This window comes from Poecilia reticulata, linkage group LG9, assembly GCF_000633615.1.
Source record: "Poecilia reticulata strain Guanapo linkage group LG9, Guppy_female_1.0+MT, whole genome shotgun sequence".
Lineage (NCBI taxonomy): Eukaryota > Metazoa > Chordata > Actinopteri > Cyprinodontiformes > Poeciliidae > Poecilia > Poecilia reticulata.
Window position 1 is genome coordinate 8,561,473 of NC_024339.1, and position 23,682 is coordinate 8,585,154.

The 23,682-nt window shown below is 40.1% G+C and overlaps 1 protein-coding gene across 3 annotated transcripts; it reads right to left on the bottom strand.

Moving 5' to 3' along the window:
• Nucleotides 1-287: 287 nt before the first annotated feature.
• Nucleotides 288-7,874, bottom strand: piwil1 (piwi-like RNA-mediated gene silencing 1). 3 transcript variants are annotated; one of them, XM_008417453.2, is made up of 21 exons: nucleotides 7,773-7,874; nucleotides 7,237-7,333; nucleotides 6,522-6,624; nucleotides 6,130-6,258; nucleotides 5,832-6,046; nucleotides 5,417-5,538; nucleotides 5,256-5,336; nucleotides 4,781-4,978; nucleotides 4,551-4,659; nucleotides 4,266-4,392; nucleotides 3,882-3,999; nucleotides 3,563-3,677; nucleotides 3,295-3,482; nucleotides 3,033-3,105; nucleotides 2,442-2,642; nucleotides 2,104-2,207; nucleotides 1,877-1,947; nucleotides 1,641-1,794; nucleotides 1,295-1,420; nucleotides 1,067-1,214; nucleotides 288-628 (listed from the first exon to the last, which is right to left on the bottom strand). In XM_008417453.2, the coding sequence occupies exons 2-21, from the start codon at nucleotides 7,303-7,305 to the stop codon at nucleotides 512-514; spliced, it is 2,568 nt and encodes an 855-aa protein (XP_008415675.1). In that variant the 5' UTR covers nucleotides 7,306-7,333; nucleotides 7,773-7,874; the 3' UTR covers nucleotides 288-511. The 3 variants fall into 3 exon arrangements, with proteins under 3 accessions (XP_008415675.1, XP_008415676.1, XP_008415677.1); XM_008417454.2 differs by having other exon boundaries at nucleotides 7,237-7,330; nucleotides 7,773-7,864; XM_008417455.2 differs by having other exon boundaries at nucleotides 7,237-7,316; nucleotides 7,773-7,845.
• Nucleotides 7,875-23,682: the final 15,808 nt, after the last annotated feature.

A 23,682-nucleotide genomic window follows, 5' to 3' on the forward strand; every position in this document is an offset into this window, starting at 1 on the left:
TTGTCCATTTGTAAAATTGTTTTTAAATGTTTATACTTGATTTTCAAACTGCCTTTTTTGTACATTTAAATTTCTTATCAGACAGTGCAAGCTTTCCCCATGGTGTCTTTAAGAGCATATTATGTCTGCAATCGTGTGCTAGCTTTCTGAGAAGAAATTATCAGCCTATACTGATGGTTACAAATTATTGTGTGGGTGTGCATGTGCAATCTTTTTTAAAAAGATAAATAAATTTAATATTTTTAAATGCTTGTGTTTTGTCTTGAAATGACAGATTACAAACACCAAAATGTCTGAACATTTATTAACAACCAACGTTAATTCTGAACTGTACTGTTCTAGCAGTTTCTCTTGACAGTTTCTTTTAAACACAGACGCACACAAAAAAAACCAACTGTGTAACTTAATTACACAACAATAATATGCAGGACCACATACAAACTGCTTTTCTCCAACAAAATAACACACTCTTATAGGAAACTTGAGTGGGTGACAAAACAACAACGGTCCTTTAAAGATAGAAAAGGTAGTCGTCAAGCTTGACGTTGGGCTGCTTGTGAATGCTCTGCCCAACCAGGAAAGCCAGCTTATGGCCGTACTGGCAGGGAGCAGGAACACGGATGATTCCCTGAAGCACAAACGAGAAGGAACGACAAACATGAGCTGCAAAGAATAAATAATTTCAGACATTTAATAAAAGATTAATCATATGCAAGATTTAGCATGAGCTTCATTACTTTATAGGTGTAAGAATATATTATGTTTGGGCAGATTGTTTTAGCCATAATTACCTGAACCTGGAATAAATGGGTTTGGGTTTTATCCAACTTAAGGTAGATAAAACCTGAACCAGTTTTATCCAACATGAGAGCTGAATCAAAGCTTGAGCTGGCAGGAACACCCAGATGTGTAATCTCTTTTTAAACTAACCTGAATGCTGCTTAGCTGTACCAGAGCAACTTGATTAGGCTGAGAAATTATTTCAACTATCAGGCTATTTCTCCAAAAAATATCCAAATATGATTTCTCCTGAACAATCCTTTAGTCCATTTCTAAACCTGCCCACCTGCCAGTTGTAGTACATGTGACAGAGTTTGTACGTGAGCCGCTGCATGTGGTCAGGCTTCAGTCCGCTGGTGTCGTAGACGACGTTGTAGTGAGTGGGTGAAACGCTTCCAGATCTGACAGACTGGCTCACGATGTAGAAGTCGTACCTGGTGAGGAGAAAAGTACAGTTTGTTTTATTTTCTAGCTACAGCATCAATACATGCCTAGAGGGACAGTTAAATCGTACCACTCTGGACGGGTGACCTCCGTGTCAATGACGGTACCCGGTGGTGGGTTGGTGAACTTGTCGCCGATCATGGTGAAAAACCTGCTGCTGATGCGCTTCTTGACCACCACCACACTCAGCTTGGGCCTACAATGAGGAGATGAAGCTCATTATAAACACAAAGAACACAGGCCAGGTTTTATTGTATGCAGGAAATGTTGCTGTGATAAACCAGATCTGTGAAATATACCATTCAAAACAAACTATGTAGGAACCATGACACATTAGTTCAACAGAGGAAACACTGTTTAGTACCTCCAAATGAACAATGCATTAGCTTTTGAGGAAATCTTTTTAGCCAACTTACTCATAGTCCTCCCCCAGGGACTTGATCGAGTCCATCATCTGAGCCACCTCGTAGTTGACGACACTTTGCAACTGGCCGTCTCCTACTCCGTCCCGGTACACAATGATGCGAGATGGCAGGCAGTTATTGAACTTCAGGTAGTCTTTCAGGGCACCTGGGTGAAAAAGGGCAGTCTTCTTTTAACAAGTTTTATACAGTACAGAAGAAAGGTGTTGAGCAGAAAAAAAGAAACTTGCCAGTCAGGGCCATTTTCAGTCCATCCATTATTTCCTGACCTTTGTGCTGCAGGACACACTTTGAGTACCATCTTGGAGAAAAATAAAAGGCAAAATGCTGCTAAATGACTGAAATCAAAGATTAAGGCATCTTTAAAACAACCTATTCAATGCCATAAAGTGCATGTTAAGCCCAATTGAACTATGAGTATGATAAAGCTGGGTCAGTCTGTGTTGCGGTTGCTAACCTGCTCATGGTCGGGTTGAGGCTTGCCACCAGAGCGCCGATGGACCGCTTCCCAGCAGACGTATCATGGTAGCAGTCAATGCCCACAATCATCAGCTGTTTGAGCTGCATGAATCACACTTTGGTCATTCAGTGAAATAGTCTTATTAAATATTAATGCTAATCTTAAACACAAAGCACTAAAACCACTGAACTACTTTTACCTAAAACTCAAATTAAAAATGTTTCTGAAAGAAAAACCATAAACCCCATCAACACATCAATAAGAGAGCTAAGAATGGAAATACGCAACATGAAGAAATCAAGAGGCAGGAATGTCAAAAATGTTCCCGGACTTACAGGGATCTCCACACTCCACAGCTCTCCTCCCATTTTGCAGGCCATCTGCAGGGCGATCTTGGTTGCCACAGTCATGAGTGCCTGAGGTCGGCTGAGGGTGCGGGCCACCACACACTGACTGGGAGTCGGACAGTCCAAACAAAGGTACTTCTTAATGCTGTCGTACTTGTCCTTGTTGCTGTTGGGAAGGACAACCACCACCTAGAAATTATAATTACAAAAAAGAAGTTAGAAAATGGAAAATAATTTAACTATTCTAGTCAAAGATATAAAAATGTTAGCATGAAGATTTTCACATTTTAAAATTTGTATCAATGCAAGTTTAATGGAGTAGTACTGTGCCGAATACTTTATGCAAAAACATTCACGTTAAAATTATTTGCAGTCTACATAATGCCAAATTTTACAACACTTGCCAGCAGCGGACTTAAAAAGTCTAATAAAAGAGTATTTAAGAAACAGGGTTGCTATCGTCTGTAGTCACATAGCATATGCTCTGCATTCAGATTGTATAAGATGAAGATAAGCAAATGTATAAGATCCCCTATGGGGAATTAATAAAGTTATATCTCATCTTATTCCAGAACAAACCATTTGAGTCTGTTGTCCCACGTTGTGCTGCAGAGCTTTGAGGAGAGACAGCTGATTGTCTTCAAACTCAATTCTGTACAAGGAGGAAAACTAGGTTAAAAGTAATAAGAAACTAAATTGTCTTACTTACTTTGCAACATATTAATAGTTAAAAATCTAGTTTATTGCCACCAAAAATTAACAGCTATACCACATTTTAGAGGGAACAAAATGTGATGGATGGAAATCTGAAGTAGGAACATTTACAAAGTGTTGCACTCACATTATAGGCCTTTGCATCCGGATGCCGATGGGCCCGGAGACTTTGTGCAGAGTTTGCAGGAGGGACTGCGCTTCGTTGCTGTTGCGGCGAGAGTGAAACAAGAGCCAGTTGTCCAGTGGGGGAGCACTTATCACAGGTATCCCACGCATCTCTCTGGACCAGTCAGCTGATTGGGGGTTGTAATCATACTAGAGGATATAATAGCGATACATAAACTCAGGATAAATTCAATCGATTCTAAGGTCAAAGTTCTGGATTGGGAACACACGGATCTTGGTCCTTGGAAAATCCTCTCTCCTCCAAGGACTCTGCCAGTCAGGTTCAGAAGTTTCTCGTCAAAGCTGAGTCCCCATTTTGACATCTCCGACTGTGCATCAGCGTTCCTTAGAGGTAAAAGAAACTAAGTTTGAGAACATGTTTGCAAGGCTGACAAAATTTGTGGTTTTCAATTAAAATATTAACATACTGGTATAGAATTAAGGCAATTTTATAAAATAGCTTTACATTTTTTTAAGGCTTGGAATTATTGCAATGTTTGATGTGGTCATAAAGCATGTAAGCTGACTCAGTCATTTATTTCCACCTACTTGTGAATGCTGGTTATAAATCTGTTGAGCTGCCGCTCCCTCTGGTCTGGGTTCAGTCTGGTGTGGGTGCTCAACTCCTTCATTATGGTGAAGTCATTCCGCATCTTATCAGTCAACCCTGTAAAATATGATTCACTTTTTACATATTCAACATTACATCAGGGCTACTTTGAATATAAATTGACTAATCAAAACTCAGCAGAATTTTCATGAATTACTCAATTACCCAACATTATGCAGCACGGCCAACAGACACTGAAATACATTTGTGCCAACAGTCAATGAAGCTTTAGATAGTTGCAAATACATTTTCACTCCTGTAACAAATGAAGCGATGCATTTTTCTATTGTTGCAGCTTAAAAGTGACTATATAGCAGGTCCACCTGTGAGGTAGCACAGTTCTGGCACGAGCATTGCCGGGCCAGGAGGGGGCGCTCCAGCAGGGCCCATCTTCTTCACGTGGCTAACCAGCAGCACCTGGTTCACATCATGGATGTCCAGACCGTATTGCTATGGAAAAAAATAGATACAGTGTGGAAAGGAAAAGAATCAGGGTGTTTTAAACTTGCATCTTTAAATCAAAACAGGCGCGTAAGACACTGACTCGTGTCTACATTAGTCATTGTGCATGTGCACCAACCAAGAGCATTTTGTGTTTTATTGCTTACATTCTTGTAGTAGTTCTTAAAAGAGATTTCTGTGTCTCCTCTAGTGAAAGTGTTGTTGGGAGTGTGATCCCAGGCAATGTCATCAACCCTGTAGGTTTTGTTGTTGTACCTTAAAATGAAAAACATTATGTAGAAAGCAGGTCTTGGAATATGTGTAAGATATTTATATTTATTCCAATAGAAGGCACTTAAAAACATGGAAACAACTACAAGGATGTGTCGGGTCTTACTTTGTGAGGACGATCTGGCCAATTAGCTCCTTGGCACAGATGTCAGTGTAGCGTTCTCTTCCACACTGCTGCCTCAGGTTGATCATGAGGTCGAGCACCGTCTCACTACGAAGCACCTTGTGGCTCACGTCGGTGCACATCATGATGGAGGACTCGTAATTGAGGATGGTGGTGGAGTACCCCGGCCAAATTGTTAATCTGAAAACAAAACAAAATTTAAAAAAGCCTTGGTGATCACAAATCTGGAAGAAACTTTAAAACCAACAACCTGCAAACAGTAGTTTTTTTCTTCTTATTGGTCGACCAGCTTTTAGTTTCTTTAAACATGCATTAACTAAAAGACAACATTTTCCACTGAAGGACAAAACATCTGCTCTGCTCTTGTCAGTTGATTGTATTGTGACTGATAAAAATTTTACTAATCTTGAAACATGTTGATTTTAAAAAACGTAAGCAAAACAAATAACCAACATACTTGTGCTGTCGGATCTCATGTGGCTCATTGGGGTTGTAGTAGTTGCGTCCAATCTGCTGCATGTTCAAAACTCTCAGGATCCTGTGAAATTCAATGCAATAAATGAGTCGACTACAAGTTCTCAACGAGGCTCCTGATGTTATTTTACCCCTCTGACCTACCGTCTGAAGATGAGGTTGTAAAACTGAATGCACACTGGTGATGTGGGTGGCAGCTCGTTTGTCAAGGTGACGGTTATCAAAACCTTCTCCTTATTCCTCGTCTCACTATAGAGGACAGTCTCCTAAAAATTCAACAAATCATAAAAAAAACAAAAACCAAGCTAGATAATCAAATAAACAGAAAGCTCATAAAATTGCAAAAATAGGACAACAGCTATTTAATATTATTGTGAGAGCACATTCTTTTCCTTTACATGACAGATGACAGCAGAAACGTTTTAACCATTTTACTGAAATCTGAAATATTCTATTAGTTGGTTTAAACTTTTAGATCTGCAGAGGCTAACCCAGTTAAAAACCATTAAAACATCTGGAGGAGGTGCTGGAGGTAGAGCTGAAAAAACTCATTCTGTACCTTGCTGTGCAGTCTGTGAGGCAGGAAGAGCAGAGCGCCATCGAAGTTCCGAGCTGTACCAAGGACTTCTGAGTGCTGGAAGAGGAGGGCAGATCTCAGGCGCCGCGACTCCATTGCAGGTTTGAAGTCCACGTGGTACTGATAAAGAATCCACTGAGGGCGAGACAGGATCCGGAAGTAGTTTGCAGTCAACTTGATGGTGGCACCGGTTGTTCCTGTAGGAGTGTGCCCACATATGACCTTTACAATATTCTTCTCACACACACATTCCAGTAAATGTCTGTGGTAAAGGACTGACCAGTCTTTGATTCCTTCACATGTTCCATCGCCTGTCTGGTGTATACTCCTGTGTCATGAAAGTCCCGTCGGCGTCCGCCTCGTTCCCCAAGCTTCACTTGCTGAAATCCAGTTGAGATCTGCAGAACAGCTTTTCACAGAATTTAGACTGTTAACAAAAAGCAGTGGGATAAAACTGAAAGTTAATACAGAGTACAGTGCAACTGGGGAAAAATCCACATTTTATCCAAATGTGAAAAAAGTAAAGCTTTCCAGATGCACTGTAAATATAGACTGAATTGTACAATAGCCATTATTGCAAACAAGTCCTAGTAATCTGTCAAAAGTTAAAGACTCCCATATGCTTTTTACATTTTTATCCCCCATTTCCAGCATCCACAAACTTCATTTCACCTTCTCTGGCTATGGCTCCGGGAGCGCCCTTCTGTCTGCCTCGGCCAACCAGCTCGCCCTCTGCTGGAGGGGGAGGTGCTGGTGCCACCTCATGGGCCTGGGTCTGCAAAAGACCAAAAGAATAAAAGTTTCAAATTCTGTTGAGGACTGGAGTTGGAGACGCCAGGTTTAATAGCTACTGTATTCACATACCTGTATACAATAAGTAAAGAAAAATCAAGTCATTTGATTTGTGAAAATGTGCTTAAATAGCCAACAATGTGTGGATTCCATCAAAAACCACTTCTATTTTAATACCAGCATTGTAAACATGCATACAAGGTTATTCATCAATTACAATATGCTACACAATCTAAGGAGCTATTGTAAGATTTTCAGTCACAACTTCTCCAGTACTAATGTGAATTTTTAACTTTCTTAACTTGTATGCACAAATACACACACACACATATACATATATATATATATATTAGTACGTTTTTATTTATTCCAACCAAAATGGGAATACATTTCACATATTCAAAGCCATGTTCAAGTTTATATTTACAAGTTTCATATTATGGACCACTTTCTAAATAACGTGTACACTGTAAAGCTTAACCAGCTGAGTATATTTTTTTATGGAGTCCTTTGAATGGGTCTCGACTAAAGATGGCCTGGATGCCAAAAGAAGGCAGCAATGCAGCGTGTATTTAGAAAATGAAGTGAAACTTACCGCTCCGGGCGCTGCCGTGTCTTGGCCACGTGCTCTGCCTCTTGATCTTGCTCGTGCACGACCGGTCATTGTCGGTTATTCTGCAACGGCACAACTGCTAGTGGAAAAAGAGGATTTCTTTCGCTTTTTCTTTTATTGTGGATGAGGAATTTCAAAGCACACTAACGAACAACTTGATGTACTTTACGAACAAAAGCGCACTAGCATGAGTCGCATACAAAGAGAAAACTATGGGTCCTGAAGGGAGACGAAGGCCTAAGGGTTAACTTGCTGCTAGCTCAACAGGTGCAAGCTAATTTTTGGAAACCGGAAAAAATAAAAAATAAAAAGATAAACATACATTTACTGTACATTACTGTACGTTATTTCAAACATATTTTTGATTTAACACATTTCTAGACAGATTATTGAAGATTAACAAATTTTTAAATACTTTAAAAAAAAAACTCGGCAGGAAAGTTCGTTTAGAAAGCTATTTGGTCATTGTCAGTATGTTTTTTTTGTTTGTCTATTTTAATCTATTAAAGTTTACTTACTTTTTAAATAATTCTTCGCAAACAGAAACGTTTCACGCAGAACACATCCAGAATCGAAAAGACTAAATGTTGCTCCTAATTTGCTTAAGTACTCCAATGAAACATATATTAATACGCCACTTCGATTTCATTTTCCTCCTCATAATATGCCTTATAACTAAATATTGTGTCGTTAGTAATGTCTTTCTTTTAAAAAACCATAACAGAGACTTTACATAAAGACTTATGAAGACATAAGCACGTATAATGTTTGGGAACTAGTTTTCCGGGCGGATTAATATTTTGAACATGTTGCAGTACTCTGTGGGAGTTTTAGTAGCTGCTGTCGCTTTTATCGCCACTAGATGGAGACAAAGACAATAAAAAACTAGCAGTCCATACTTGATTGTGGCACAAATTAGTCCTCAGAGTTAACTTGAGGCCCTGAAAAATGTCCATATAGTGACATTTTTCAAAATGTCACTATATGGGGAAACAAATGAATCAAAACTGGGTTTGGTATTAAAAAATCTTATTCGAAGCCATTCACTTCAAAGATGGTAGCGTGCCCTAAGATTTTTAGATTTGAACCAAGACCCTATTATATTTATTTATTTATTTATTTATTTATTTATTTATTTATTTATTTATTTATTTATTTATTTATTTATATTAGAAGAATTAATTTGATTTCAAAAAATGTTCAACCCATAAAAAAGTTAACTGATAATTTCTAAAGAAAGTGATGGAAAAAAAAAACCCATACTTTTATAAAGTCAGAAATTAATCTAAGACTCTTCTTTTAAGATATGCCTCATCATGAGTTATCATTTCCTGACAAACTTTTCTACTCTGCTCTACATTCGACTATGTGAAAGAGAACTTGGCACCTCAGAGGGCATTTTGGGAGGATGTATGCAAGTCTTTCATGTCTGAGATCTAAGAGTGATTACATATTCAAACCTGAGGGACGATTCTAGGAGGACCTGCTTTTGTTACTGTTTACCTGCTGGAAGAAGACTGAGGGGAGATGAAGCAAAAAGGCATTGACTTGAATGTCATCAAGCCTGATTGTTGTGCAAAAGGAGGAAACGTATATAGAGCTAGAGATAGGCAAAACATTTCCCGTAGCACATTTTGGGAATGCAGCAGTTTGAGACATGATTCAACACATTGTGCCACCACAAAAAATGCAGCACTGTAAAAACTGATATAAAATAGGATGGGTGAGATCTCTTCATAAACATTCCTAAAAAAAAAAAAAAGAAGAAGAAAAAAATACAACCACAAAGGCTTGTGAAAAAAAAAAAGTAAAATGAAAGAAAAAAAAGAAGAAAACAGGGCCAGTGAGAGGACTGCAAGCTGAGTGGTGTGAGGCTGAGAAAGGTGCACCCTGCCAGGGACGTTGATGAATGCGCTTCAGGCTTCAAGCTCGCCCCGCAGCCTCCAGCCGTGTGGATTCCACGCTTACGCTAATCATGCTCTGTGAGATACCACGGCCCAGAGCTGATGAAAGGGAACACGGAACACGGTTAGTATCTCAAACCGGCTGCACTTTCACAAAACACACAGCTTTCACAAACATGTTTCTGTGTCGATTTGCCGCGTCTGTTTTCAACCTAATTTCCTGGTTTAATCATTAAAAACAAAACAAGATCAAAGCTTCCGTTTTACATAATTCACAGCGACTCCATTAAGCTTGAACTCTTGATTGCAGAACCAGAGCAAGAGGGGATTCCGGATAATAAGTATCTACCATACCATGATATCTGTAAGCGGGTTATGGAAATTAGATTATTCTCTTTCCAACCATGGAAACCTAATCTGCACCGCATCAGTGTGTTTCCTTTAAGAAGACGCAGGCGGCGCATAACACAAACAACATCATGGGCTTCTAAGGCTTTTGAAAAATAAGCTATTAGAGTAAGCATGAGGTTTAAAAGCTAATTATGGCACTTATACAGTGAAACTTATATACACTGTAACATTTTTTTTATTTGTTCCTGTAGGCCTAAGTAATAGTTCTTACAAATCTTTAAATGTCAAATTTGAAGAGTCATGTTGTGTCTTCTGGACACATCCGATGTCACATCTGAATGTAGCAAACAGTTCTGTTTAAATCCTAATTACCCTTGGGAAAACTCCACACCTTTCTGTTTGTGAAGGTAGGACAGGAAACGTATTTATGCAGCAAAACTCCCAGTCGCCATGTTGGAGGGGACGGAAGGAGAGGTTAATGGTTGCCATGGACCCTTGGGGGACTAAAAGATGCTACACTTTGTTGCAGGTCACTAATAGTGATCCCTTATTTAAATGTCTTACTTACCTTGCCCAGCAAGCACAAGGTACAAATTAAACAGAATGCAAAGTGTCATTAATTGAAAGTTCCTTGGAACTCTAATCAATTAAGTCAATCACTTCTTAAAGTTATTATTCTTTGATTTGTCAGTGGATGACTGTCCTTACGCTGAAGGCTTTGTTTTATAACGGTTTTCAACGTGAGATTGTGCTAATACAAAAATGTTTTATTTATTTTAGCACTTTTTCCCCGTCTCTGCCAGGGTTTCAAGCAAATAAGAAATCGCTGTGTATCCTGGACGAAAATGAATGCAGATTAAGGAACCATAAACACGTTTTAAAATAAAAGAACAACAAATTGTGTTTTTCAAAATTCCATGTTATGATTAATAAAATGTTTAAATGAAATGACATGTATTCCAGCTATGATAGGACCCCACATAATCATGCTTTTGGTGCTCCTTATGTGCACTGACACTGAAAGACTTTCAGTGAATTAAGATGTTAAAATTATTATTATTTTTTTCATATGCATTTTTTTTTCAAATTAAAGAAATAGTTCATTTTACAACACCTAGAAACTTTTAGCAGTAAAATAAACACATTTTTCAACACATTTTTTGTTTTGACTCATGTGGCAGATTTTCTTCACTGCATTGTGAAACAAAGTCAGTTTCCGTGAATTTCCACTGTTGCAAATTGTCTGTGTGGTAGTTCCCTGCTGTGAGCTGATGACTCCCATGTTTGGACATGGCAGCAGTGACAACATTTGGCAGAAAACAGATAATAGTTTATAGGTGAAAGGCAACATAAACAGTGAGATACTGAGATAAAGCTTATCCAAGATTATCCAAAAAACAGTACTTGTGAAAGAAATACTCATGTTGTACATACATTATATATCTTGAACCTATAACAGTCACAACTTCCTCCACTTTAACTCTATCTATGCTGAACTTACATTCACATGCTTGTTGTTCCCCCCCCCTACATGTCTATGAGGACAAGCGAGATGCATAAAGCTCTTTTTCTCTGTCGAGGCCTCACCCTGCTTGAAGCTTCTCCACATTGTGACCCGTCAGCTGCAGTTCCTTCGTTTTCAAGATGCTGTCTGTTCTCTGATGTTSTCTAAAAAAAAAAAAACTCTGAGGCCTTCACATAGAAGCCGTATCGAGATTAAATTACACATATGTGGGCTCCTATCATCAGTATCTTCTGATGACAGCTGATGACACTCAATTTTATTGAGTGGTTTTAGTTTAGAGAGGGCTAAATACAAAACAATTACAATTTAAATCCAAGCCACAGTTGTCATTCCATTTTATTGATGTATTTTTCAAAGTTGAACAGCACATATTCACAAAGTAAGCAAGAACATTTAAAGTGGTGAAGTGCTTAAAAGCAACCCCTCACGCAAGCTAAAAAAAAAAAATAATAATAATAACAGGATTTTCCCAAAATTATTTACTCTCTTCCAAAGTTTTCCTGCAAACTTGAGCCCCAAGGACATACGGCGCACAGCTTTGTTTTGTTCACACAGTGCTTGGCAAATACTCCGCTTCCTGCTCATTTCAAAACAAAATCTAGCGACTCGTGGCCTTGGCTTGTAGAGTTTGTGTGCACAGAGACAGGAAGTCTGCGCAGAAACAGATTATTTTCATTTTAAAACTCACGAAGTTTTAGTCCCTTGAAAAGCCTCTCAAGTGTGGGAAGCAAATGTTTGAAAAATAAGAAAGTTGTTCTCAAAGTTCCAGCTTTGCTGTTATGTTTTTTTTTTTTTTTTTTAAATCTCTCCCCCTTCTCCACCCTCCACCAATTTGTGGAGACGACCGAAGTCAAGTTGGCTGGACAGGCATGAGGCTGACCACAGAGGCAGAAACCCCTCAGAGCTGGCCTCAGTCAGGAACACCTCGCTGTGATCTCTGGAAAAAGTCAACAAGGTTTCGGTCCACAGCTGGGCCACAGGAGAACAGAGAGGAGGCACGTAGCAACACCCTCCTGCTGGGTCGCTGGGTCTGCGAGAGAGTGTACTGTACTCCTCCGATGCAAAGCATATGGCCGCACAGGAAACCACCCTCACAGAGGCAACCTCTTAATTTAGCATTCGCGTTAGTTCTCTTCTACCTCAGACAATGAAGCTAAATGTTTAAACCCCCGACTAAGAAGGCCACACCACCTCTTCCTTGCAGATATGCAACCCAAAGAAGATTAAGTCGCCTGTCTGCGTCACAGAAACTTCCCAGAGGTTTGAAGTTCAATTCTCGTTCCGCCTTTTAGCTTAAATCATTGTGTATGAACAAAGGTGCAGCGGAGCATCCGCGGCTAAAGAATCTAATAAGCGCAATGTGGGAATAAAGCAGAGGGGAGCAAGCATCAAAGGCAGCCAGGCACAGCATGACTGGCATCAGGCTGAACTTCCAACCTAGGACACTCAGCATGCTCTTCAGCAATCGCCCCCTGTGGACTAGTCCTGGGCAGTAATTAAAACCATCATTCCTACTGCCTCAGTATCTCATTAGCCACAGGACCTTAAGCTTTCATCCTACTTGTCCGAAAATATCACAACTCCCCACCAGCAAGGATGAGTCTCACCGACCAAATAAAAAGAGCGTGTCTCCGCAAATACGGCTTTGCACAACAGGTGAAGCTTTCTTGTTGATTAAAAGTACCTGTTGCAGAAAACAAAAGAATGTTGCTCTACAGAAGCAACATTTTTTTCTTTTATTTTGTTGCTTTTGTGTAATTTTGTTTTCGGTGGCGAATGCCTTTATTTGCAAAGGGAAACACGAGGGGGGGGGGAGAGAAACGAGCACAAACTGATACATTTGAAGCTCCCACGCTTTCGGTATCAAAGGGAGGATTTGAAGTGGGTGAGGATCGGTTGCAGTGGTCAGATTTAGCACTTTGGCTGCGGATGAAAAGAAACTCTTTTCCCATGTTTAATTCAGTATGAGCCATGACTAACTCATATAATATACCGGGCCTCTGAAGCCAATCACCTGCTTTGTGTAGCCTGGAAGAGACAGAAATGAACATGTCACTGGATTCTGGGAGAGGATGTATCTAAGCGCTGCCTTGCCGGTCGGGAAGATGTGTTTTGATAGCTTTATGTTGTTCCCGGATTTTGAATCAGTCCTTCTGCCATTGCAGCGCTTGCAGATATTCAAACCTCAATCCACTGCATGTTATTAACCTACTTGGCGTCACTGCTGAGATGATTTATTGCTTTCAAACGGCGGCAAGAGGACAAGATCTCAGCACGAACGTTGCGACGGCTGCCGGTATCAGAGTTTTGCAGAGGTCCAGTTTGAAAATGCTATTCATACCACCCAATGTTACTGTAATGCGAGAAAAAAGGGTTGGAGAGTATAATGCATAGGGTGGCAGAGTGATGCTCCATCCCCACCTACTGCTGCACACCTCCTGTTACCTAGGTAAAAGGAAATATGTTTCACTTCTTTTGAAAAACATGGACAATCGAGATGTTGCATCTAAGTATCACATTCATTTAAAAGCTGCTTTGAAACTCTTGTGAACATTGGGTGAGGCGGATAGCGCAGCAGTAAAGCGCACAACCGATGTAAGGAGGCCTCAATCCTCTAAGCGACCGTCACAGGTTCAAGTCCCGGCAAACTGACCTTTCCCACATGTCATCCCCCTCTTTCAAAACCCACTTTTTTGTCATTTCAATGTCCGGTAAAGGCCACTAGAGCCAAAATAATCTTTAAAAAAAAATCTGCGGACATATAAGCATACAAGCAGATAACCTAGTTAACTCCAAGTTGAGTTATAGATGGACATTTCAGAGCTTTGCATTTAGTGAGCGGTGTGGCTTTAGTCCTTGATGTGTAACTTGGTGCAGTGTTCTCTGAAATGAGACCTCACAGAGAGTTTGTATGAATGTCAGTGCAGACATGCTGCAAGAGCACCTTCCAAATCGTCCAGTTTGAGTAAAATGTGGCGCACGCGATCTGTGCCGAGTTGTAAAAAGTCAGATATCGATAAGACAGTGCTCAAGGTAAACGTGCAAGAGCATGGATGGCGTGCTTGGTGCGTGCCCGTTCACGCCCAGTTTGATGTGTCAAGTATAAACTTAGCATAACCAACTCACACTACGTTTTACATCCTTTTAGCCCTTTTATTCACTACACCTTTCGTGCACCAGGTTGGATATTCATCAAGGTGTCAGAAACATTCTCTCAGAGGTTTTGGCCCATATTGAAATAATAGCCTCACACTGTTGCTGCAGATGTGTTGGCTGCACATCCATTAAAATAATCTCACATTCCACCACATCCCAAAGGGGCGGACTTGAACTGAGTTCTGGTGACACTAGACGTCAGTAGATCAGAAGACTAGCCGTCATGTCCTGGAAACCAATTTGAGATGATTTAAGCATAAAGAGACAGACAATATCAGGGTATAGACTCATTGAAACAATGCTCCACTGATGGGTCCAAAGTGTGCTAAGTGTGTTAGCCTGTGTGAGTTGTATCCTCAGTTTCAGTTTCTTAGCAAAAGAAACTTCAAGGTTTGACACATTTCGCTTTAACTGACGTTATTCTGTATACCTTGTCTGTGATACGTGGTTTTTAGAGTCACCGATGCCTTTCTATCATTCAAAACCTGTCGGCCCAGTCTCCTCTGCCCTCTGACATCAATGAGGCATTTTTGTCCACACTGCTGCTGATGGTTGTGCACGAACATCCATGTAGATCGGTAATTCCTGAAGCATTAAATCTTCTTTCTTCCCCACTCGGTTGCTCACGTCGAACTTCAAACAATTCGCCTTTACCTCCTCTAGATGCATAAATGCACTCAGTTGCTGCCACACGATTGGTTGAGTTACTATTTGTGCATTTGAACAGGTGAAACTAATAAAAGGACCAGTGAATGTATACGGCTTGTTTTACCAAAACAGCAAAAAGATACTATGCATAACAACTAGTAAACTTAAGAGGTGTTTAGTCCATATTCTTGCTAAAATCTATCAAAACCAATAAAAGAAATGTTTTAAACATCACATTATTTTAACAATTATAAAAATATGTTTAATAGGAAGAAAAACATTGGTGTTCTGTTTTAAATAAGAGCAATTAGATCATGTTTGTTTTCAAATTTTTGTGACAAACTGTAGTATTTTTACCTAGAGGCCCATCCTGAACGCCGGCCCGTTGAACCACACAGATGCCGAGTGCGTCTGAAGTCACGTGGAAGCGCTTATGCTTTAATAAAGTGTTTTTCAAAAAAACAAATGATTCTCTGATCTTGCATTAAAGAGCTGCTTAAATAGTTTCAGGATGCCACACCCAAACACACAAAGCTGGATCAGTCAGTTCCTGAAGAGTGCTGTTACATAGCCTTCGCAAATATGCCAACCACTCCTCCTCCGCCTCCTCCTGCCCTCACAGCAGTGCGTGCATGTGTGCCTTTCTGAAGCGGACTGTCTCCCTCGTTCTGTTTTTGCCACGAGAAGTCTCTGATCTCTTTCGGTGACACAAAGCCTCGCGTTTGTTGAGGACGCGCACTCCACCTTTGTCTCCAGCCCGCCCGTGTTTGCCGCTCGTTTGTGGACAACAGAGCATTGTTTAGGAATGTGTGTTTTTTGTTGGGGTTTTTTTGCGTTAGAAAGGCCAAAAAGTGCCACAAAAACCATTAAAGACTGGTTCCACATTTCCCTTTTGCTGCCGTTATGAGTCAGTCCCAAATTAAAACCCAACCAGAAGCTGGTTCTCAGCCAGACTCAGCTAACTGACTCTCTCCCGCTCTGTTTCTTTGAGAAGCCTTTGATGTTAGCAGGGGGCTTTTGCACTTGCAGTGATGGTAGCGAATGATACTTTAAGCGATTCTTTTTTATCCAGCGAGCTTAATGAAAGATTAATGGGTTTGATATTTTCCCTTGTTTATATTTTATTTAAAAAGTAAGCCGGGGTCCTTGGAACCTGTTAAAAGCTTCTTGTTAATGACTTTATGGCTCAGTGCAAGTCCCATTTTGTCAAAGACAAAAAAAGTCTTTGACTTTTAAAAACAACAAGCAATGATTGTCTTCTTTGCAGCGTTGGCTTTGGGGTAAAAAGTGCTGACCTTGACTGTTGTTCTTTTGTGATAGTCTGATATGAACAGATCGTACTGGAGCTCCAGGAGAGGTTATCATCATTTCCTTATTTTCTAATTGAGCATACATTGCAGGCATGCAGACATTGAGAGATTGCATCTCTCTGATCAAGTTATGATACGAGATCATGGGAAATTATTTTTAAGACTTTCAAAAACATCTAAAAGCATATTCATTTGCTAACTTTATATTGTTAATACATTAGCTGACTGTGACCAAAACGGCCATTTGACTTGGATTGCTTCTAGATCTTTTTAAAAAAATCAGTCAACATTTGTTGACTTCGAAATAGCGTAAGTCCTTTAATTTTTTCAGTTTATTAGTATATGTATAGTATAGTACCTTATTTACATGGGTGCAAAGCATTATTATATAAAGCTGTAGTTTCCTCGCTTCTGCCTCACAGAGAAACCCCTCTGACTCAGCTCCTTCAGACTAGCCAGAAGCAATTAGCAAACACCTGCTTTAACTGCACATCTGCAGAGCTCATTGTACGAGCTACTTCTCAGTGCAATGCTGGTAAAAACCTTGTAAAAAGGTTAATAGAGGAGCGACGCCGTGAGGATTTCCTGAAGGAGGAGTTTCAGAAAGAGCTGGATTTTTTTCAAAGAGACAATCAGGATCAGTCAGGTCTCTCTTTCACAACTGCAGCTCATTCAGACCGCTACTGCACTGTCTTTTAAACGGCACAAATAAACAAAAAAAAAAACACATCTCACCTGCTCTGTCGACCCTTCGTTGGCAGCCAGTGCACCTGCCTGTCTCACCACAGATTCTCAGATCAGCTTTTGTTAGTTGTACCTAAATGTTCAGAGATCAGGGCTTGTCTGTTGTTGCTCCAAATTTGTGAAACAAGTTGCCATGAAATATTACCCGAGCTTCTTCTACTGCAGTTTTTAGGGTTCTCTTAGCAACAAAAAAAATACTTGTTTTCAGTGGCTTTTGATAGCAAATTCAGACACAAAACGACACGAAAATAGGTAAAGTTGTTGCAAACATGACACGGGTTGAAAATGAAAAGGCCTAATAACTAGTACAAGTATATCATGCATCAGGTAAACCATACAGAGCCAGAACATTAAACTCCTTCCAATATCTTGGTGTATATTAACTTCACCTTCTAATTTGTGGGCATAGTCGTGTTTTTCTGAGGAAATGTTTTTGCTGGGATTTTACTTATCTTTCAGTATGGACGTGGGAGATGTGGACTCACAATAATTCTACATGTAATAGCTTGCAAAAGTTTCACACCCCACCAATGTTTACCCATTGTCTCACATTACAGAAGTGTCCTGCAGAGGTATTTCAATGCCCTTAATTTGTCAAATAGTCTTTCAATGCAATTAGGCAGGCAGGACACATCCAGAATCTGTGAGGTTCAGACAGCCTCGCGCTGAGCGAGTGCAGAGCAGGAGCAGCAGCAGGATAATAAAGCGTGGCAGAAACAGGGAAATCACGACAAACAATTGTATGGGTTTGGATTTGCTTCTGTCTAGGACCAAAGGAAAGCTCAATGAGTGTGTTACCTGTTTACAACTGAGAGTGTGTGCTAACTAACCAAAATCCACACTAATTGTTATGCAAACTACTTTGAAGGGAAACATCTTTACCAGGAGGAAAACCACAAGCTATGTTTTTTTTCATCCCAGACAGCAACATTTTCCTGTTAATTGACATAAAAGTAAATATGTATGCACTATTTACTGCAATCCTGCTTGAGACTCATTTGAAAAGAAAAATATTTGAAAAGTGGAGGGACTTGTGACATCTAAAATCATTCACCACTGATGAAAAATTATGTTGCTGTTTCATGCAATATCTAGGACTTACAGATTAAAGTCATTGGATATGGTTAGGCACAGAAACGGCCTTTTTAAATGTGATGGAAAGGGCAAGAAAAAGTTAAAGTTAGATAAAAATATAATCAGTGAGACTCCATATTCTCCTCATAAGTTATGTGATGCATCCAGCTTTCTTTAGTACGTGAATGTGCCTTGCTAAGACAAGCATGTGAGACCAGGGAGGCTCAAATGTAAACATGTTGTTCTTTCGGAAACGGTGATTTTAATTTGAGGCCATGTTATTTGTTTGTGAGATTTATGTGTTTTGAAATTCATCTGCATACAAAGATAAGTTCTCTGTGAAAGTGGAAAAATGAATCCAATTTTAGATTTCAATTATTCACACCTCTTATTTGTTTAATTTGTATATTATTATTGGCTTAGATATTTGATACAGGACAGTTTATTGATGCTGTTTGTTTGTGCTCTGTTACCTTTCAACTTTTAAAGAATAAGTTGTTAATTGGTTAAGATATAAGAAGGTATATTTGCTTCTAACTTCAACACAATTACATTTTACTGGAGTAAAATTATGTTTTATGTTATTTACAAAAAAAAAGAAATGTAACACCATCCACCCAACAATGCACCGATTGTCTATTCCCGTTTTTCCTCGCAGGGGTCCAGTGATTACTGCCAGGTGTCAGACTTCAAAAGTTTGCAAAAACTGAAATTAGGTGACAATGTTTGAATTTAATATGAGTTTTCTCTTATCCGTACAGTTTCAAAACTATACATACAGGCTCACACATACACACCAATGTTTGGATGAATATTCTTAGCAAATTGGAGAGAAACAATGTGATTTTTGCAGCCATCAACGAGCTTCTGGGATGAGCCAGGTTGAATCTTTAAGGACTGCTCTTGACAGAATTGGCAAAGAATGTCTTGGCTTTTTTATTCTGCCAGGCATGAACAGCATTTTTAAACATAGCATATGTATTTTCAATAGGGATACGAAGCATAATTAAATAAAAAACAAAGTTTGCCTATACTTTATCCATTGTCAAACTGGTTTGGGTGTGTTTATGATTATTGACCTGAACAGCCTATTCTGTTAGATTTAGCTATTATTGAAGTTGTTGATTTAATTCTTAGTTTAACCATTTGTACGTATTCCTCCTCCTTCATTCTTGCTCCCATTTTGTGCCAAGCTGGCCGTGAAGCTCAGGATGATGCCACCACCATCATGCTGGTATTTTATTCCACTTTGAATCCTTCTGAACGTACGTCATTTACTGCCCAAATAGTTCAATCTCAATTCTTTAAATTCTTTAAATTCATGTTAAACCGTCTTCTGTCTGCGGACAGTGACACTGGTGTTTAGCTTTCGCTTGGCGAGTGGCCTAACTGGTTTCCTTTCATCTGGGTGTTGAAAACAAAACAAAGACAAAAAAGCAATAATCTCAAACGCACATCAAAGCTGGTTTACGCAGGCAAACATTAAGTTTCTGGAATTATCCTGAAATCAACTCCATTGAAAATGTGTGGAGTACATGCAAAATCTGGGTCTGTGTCTGGAAGCTAACCAATGTTCAGTGAGTTAGCTACCATTTCTGTTAAGAAGATTGATCAAATAGCTTGTTTTCAAAGGTGTTCACCCAATTGTCGATTTCAAATGTTCCATTGAAGTCCTAAATTAACATAAAAAATATATATAGATGATAAGTATGCATACAGCTCTCAGCCTGGAATGCCTTTGTTGCATAAAAAGAGAATAAATAAGTCAAAAACATCTGGCAGTTCTCTGCAAACTGTCACTTTGCCATCAGAGCGTCTTTGGACTTTGTCCACTGAGCCGCATCTCTGTCATGTATAACCTGAGCAGGTTATACATGACAGAGATGCGTCATGGCTGTGGTAGAGCTGAGACGGAGAAAAAAAGTAAGAAAAAACAAAAAAACAAGAAGAGACCGGGGGGGAGCATTTGGGAGGGAACAGTTTGCTTCTGAATGTCAGGGGCCTCCATTAGCCCTGAGGCTGGCTGTCTCCCCATCTCTCAACTTTCCCTGCCCTCTTAGCATGGCTTCAGTCTTTCACTCTCCCACCTCCTTTCCCTGTGATTTATGCCTAACCTCTGTAATTACAGTGCCAACAGCAGCAGCCTTCAAGGTTCAGTTGGGGTGAGGCACAGACATGCCCCATCACCTCGGAGCACAGACTCGCCAGCTCGGCCGTTTAATGCCGCGGCAATTTTCCTTTCAGCCTAATCTCCTTGACACTGGCTCTAGGGACATATTTGTGTGACAAGGGGAGATTGCGAATACCGACTGCCAAACACGTGTCAGTTATTTTCAGGCTGCAAACGCGATGAAGTTAATGAATGGGTAGGTTTAGCAACTCAAATTAACTTTTGTTGAAGGATTTTTGATCGTATCAGGCAGCCGTGGTTTCATTTTTGCTAAACAATTCTGAGGATACACGCTGCACATGTCGTCACTCTTCATTTGGAATAACGACAACAACTCACACTTAAGCAGGGTGAGACGTAGCTGAAAGTTTTTTGGACCTCCAACTTTGAGTCACTACCTGACCCAACATGTTGGTAGATATAAAACTGCCTCAGTTCCCACCGGACTGGAGAAATCTATCTGTTGCCAGGCAAGTGTTTTTTTTTTTTGTGGGGGAGGAAAAAAAACTCCTTGAATCTACAGTGCTTGCTCCTCTTTGCACTGTATGTGTACCATGCGGATGTCCATGACACACTGGGCATTGTCAGCGTTCAGAGAGATTTCTTTGGTGACCTCCCCACCCCCTCTCTGTGGAACAGCATGACGGAAAGTCAGAGAAAGAAAAGAAAGAGGGAATGAAAAGGAGAATGTGCCCACATGAGTGTGACATAGTGCGGACGGACTCATGTGCTTGCCATGACAACCGTGTGGAGGGAGAGGGAGGGCCGGTTGGGGGGGGTGGACCCCTGGCTTTTTGGCGCGGTACAATGTGCTGTCTTAACCTTGGTGACATCCCCGTTGTCAACAGGTCAAATGCTTGAATATCAATGAACTGACTGAGTGGCCCTCAAAGTGCTCCTCAGAACTGTCCGGCTCGCTTCAGAGGCACTTGGTGTCCTGCCTGACCTCCGCTGACCCGCTTTGAGCCTCTTGCTGCATTCACACCAGAGTGACTGATTCAACGGGGTAAAACAACACTCAGCCGGAGCGCATGCATTCCTGCCTCCTGCTTCCACTCGGCCCAGTTCACTTATTGAGGGAGCTGGTGACTCCCTGTCATAGGTTAGGACTCAGAGAGCCGGTGAGTACAGCAGCATGCCGAGTGGCATTCCACACAGGAAAACCCAGCAAAGTATTCATGTTTTCTCATGTTGTTATGTCACAAACCCTAACCTGCAATTCAGATTTTGGGTGACAACGGAAAATATTCTAATCTCAGGGCAAGTAGTGTTAAACTGTGAGTAAATTTATATTCAGCTCTCCTGAGTCAATCACTTGGTTTTTCCTTGTATGTCTCTTCTGATATTTTGGTTCATTTTCTTTGCAAAATGCATAAATGCAGGCTCCTAAGGGCTCTACACAGTGACTCCTAATAACTTCGGTCAGCAATATTATATAGAACCGAGCGGCGTTCTAGTATATAAATTGAATAAACACACAATTTATGTAAAGTCTGCAAATAATTTAATCAAGCAATGACAATGATAGCACAAGAAATGTTTTTATTTACTTATTCTTTTATGTGTGTGTGGCGTCACGCTGGAACCAGTGTGCTTTTTAAAAGTTCTTGTTTACTCATCATATCAATGGATTAAATGTAAAAAAAAAAAAAAAAGCTTCTGTATTGTATAAACTTGAAAAATACTTCTCTACAATTGGATATAACACAGTCGTGGCCAGATGTACGGAGAAACTCGTAAAAACTGCAATCAGAGCAGAATTCCTGCAGCAGCACCACCCAGCATTTCATCCCGGCCTACATTTATTCACTAGTTTCCTGCTTCACAGGCCGCGCCGCTAACCGCCTGCTCTCCTCCTTTGGAGAACAGAACGGATGCTCCCCTTGATGTTGCTCAGTGAATCTTCCTATCGCAGCTCAAAGCCTTGACCCTAAGCAATGATCCGATGGAAAGCTAAATTTAGCTCTTTACATTGGTACAGTTGCTAATGGGATTACTGTGATGCAAGCGTTCGTATACCAGCTATCGCAGGTGTTCTGCTGCAAATATGAAGCCACATTGTTTACATGCCTCCGTGGAACCATCCTTACCACAGCCTGCGACGGCTTTGGCTCAGGCCTGTCATACAGCAGCTGTTTTCTGAGCAAAAAAATATATATATTTTTTTCCTCTTTTTTTTTTTTATTTGGCCATTCCCACATCTGTTCTAAAACTAACAAACAAAAAATATCTGACATGAAAAATGAAGCAAACCCTTTATAGAACTTCCCTAAGCCATAATAGCTAAAAAAAAAAAGAAAGAAAAAGAAACAAACAACACACAACTGTATGTTATTCAAGTTTTGACAAGCTTATAAATTCAAACAAACCCTCCACAGCCTCCAGTCTCGCGTCAAAAGCTCAGAAGACAAATTTTGGTGTGAAATAAGGTCTCAGAGCCAGAAAGGCACAGTAAACAAAAACGGCGGTTGGACAAAAGTGTGTTTTGTGTTTTTTTTCTCCTCTTCTTTTACCAAGTTTTCCAACTGCAACTCACAGATTGGGCCCTTGAAGTGGGCTGTTATTTTCCTCTCAGTCCAGATAAGTGGGTCCTGACCCCTTCCTTGGGCAGATTAGTCGCTTCTGCCATCACTCCCATTACTTTTATCAGGACCAGACAATCTCGTCTGCCACCAGTGTCCAGGAAATCCAGATCCTTCAAGCAGCCTATAGCCTGATTACTCCAAGGAACACATGTACTATCAGATACAGTTGCAATACCCAACAATGGAGTTGTTTATAATCTCCCCAACTGTTTCTCGGCGCTTACCGCAAATTGCTTCCAGCCCTGTCACTCCATAAAGCAAGCTGGGAGCAAAACGAGACATAGTCCCGGACAGCTGTGGCCCAGCACATGTTATGTGTTGTGTGTGCCCGTTCTTATTAAGTTGATGTGTCAAAGGGGGAGACAAAAAAAAGAAAAGATACTCTGCATAACTTTTGGCCACAAAAATGTGGCAAAACACAAACATCAAGCTGATAAATGGTGGAGTTAAGCTACTTTGTGCTTTGCTTTGAACTGTTTCTAAACTGCTTCTAATCTCTTAATCAAGACCGTGATTAATAAGCAGAAATGTCAAAATACTTAAACACACTCAGCATGTTGCTACCGTTAGTGGAATATAAGTAAATTAGTCTACATTTAATTAGTTAGGCTCATTTGAATTCTGCCTTTGTCATCAAGTGCTTTCGTATGCCCTTCGCATCATTTTCAGATTACTACTTACAAACAGATTTAGCTGTTTAAGAATCACAAGTTTTATTGGGAATTTATGTAATAGACCAACATAAAGTAGTACAATATCATGAAAGAAATACTTGGTTTTCAAAATATTGCCACAGTCAAAAACCTGAAAAGTGTGGCATACATTTGCTTTCAGCCCCTGTGAGTCTGCGCTTTGTGGAAACATCCTTTTTTCTGCAGGTACAAGTGCGAGTCTCCAAAAAACACTCCTTTACACACCCGGACACTGACATTTTTTGTAAATTTTTTTATAACCCCTTAAT

What these genes read in the sequence shown, in the direction of transcription:
- piwil1 (XM_008417453.2), bottom strand. Translation starts at nt 7,305, where the DNA reads ATGACCGGTCGTGCACGAGCAAGATCAAGAGGCAGAGCACGTGGCCAA. An exon ending in TACAACCTCATCTTCAGACG is followed by an intron (nt 5,337 to 5,416) that starts GTAGGTCAGAGG and finishes TGAATTTCACAG; the next exon opens with GATCCTGAGAGTTTTGAACA. An exon ending in TTAAGAACTACTACAAGAAT is followed by an intron (nt 4,393 to 4,550) that starts GTAAGCAATAAA and finishes TTTTTTCCATAG; the next exon opens with CAATACGGTCTGGACATCCA.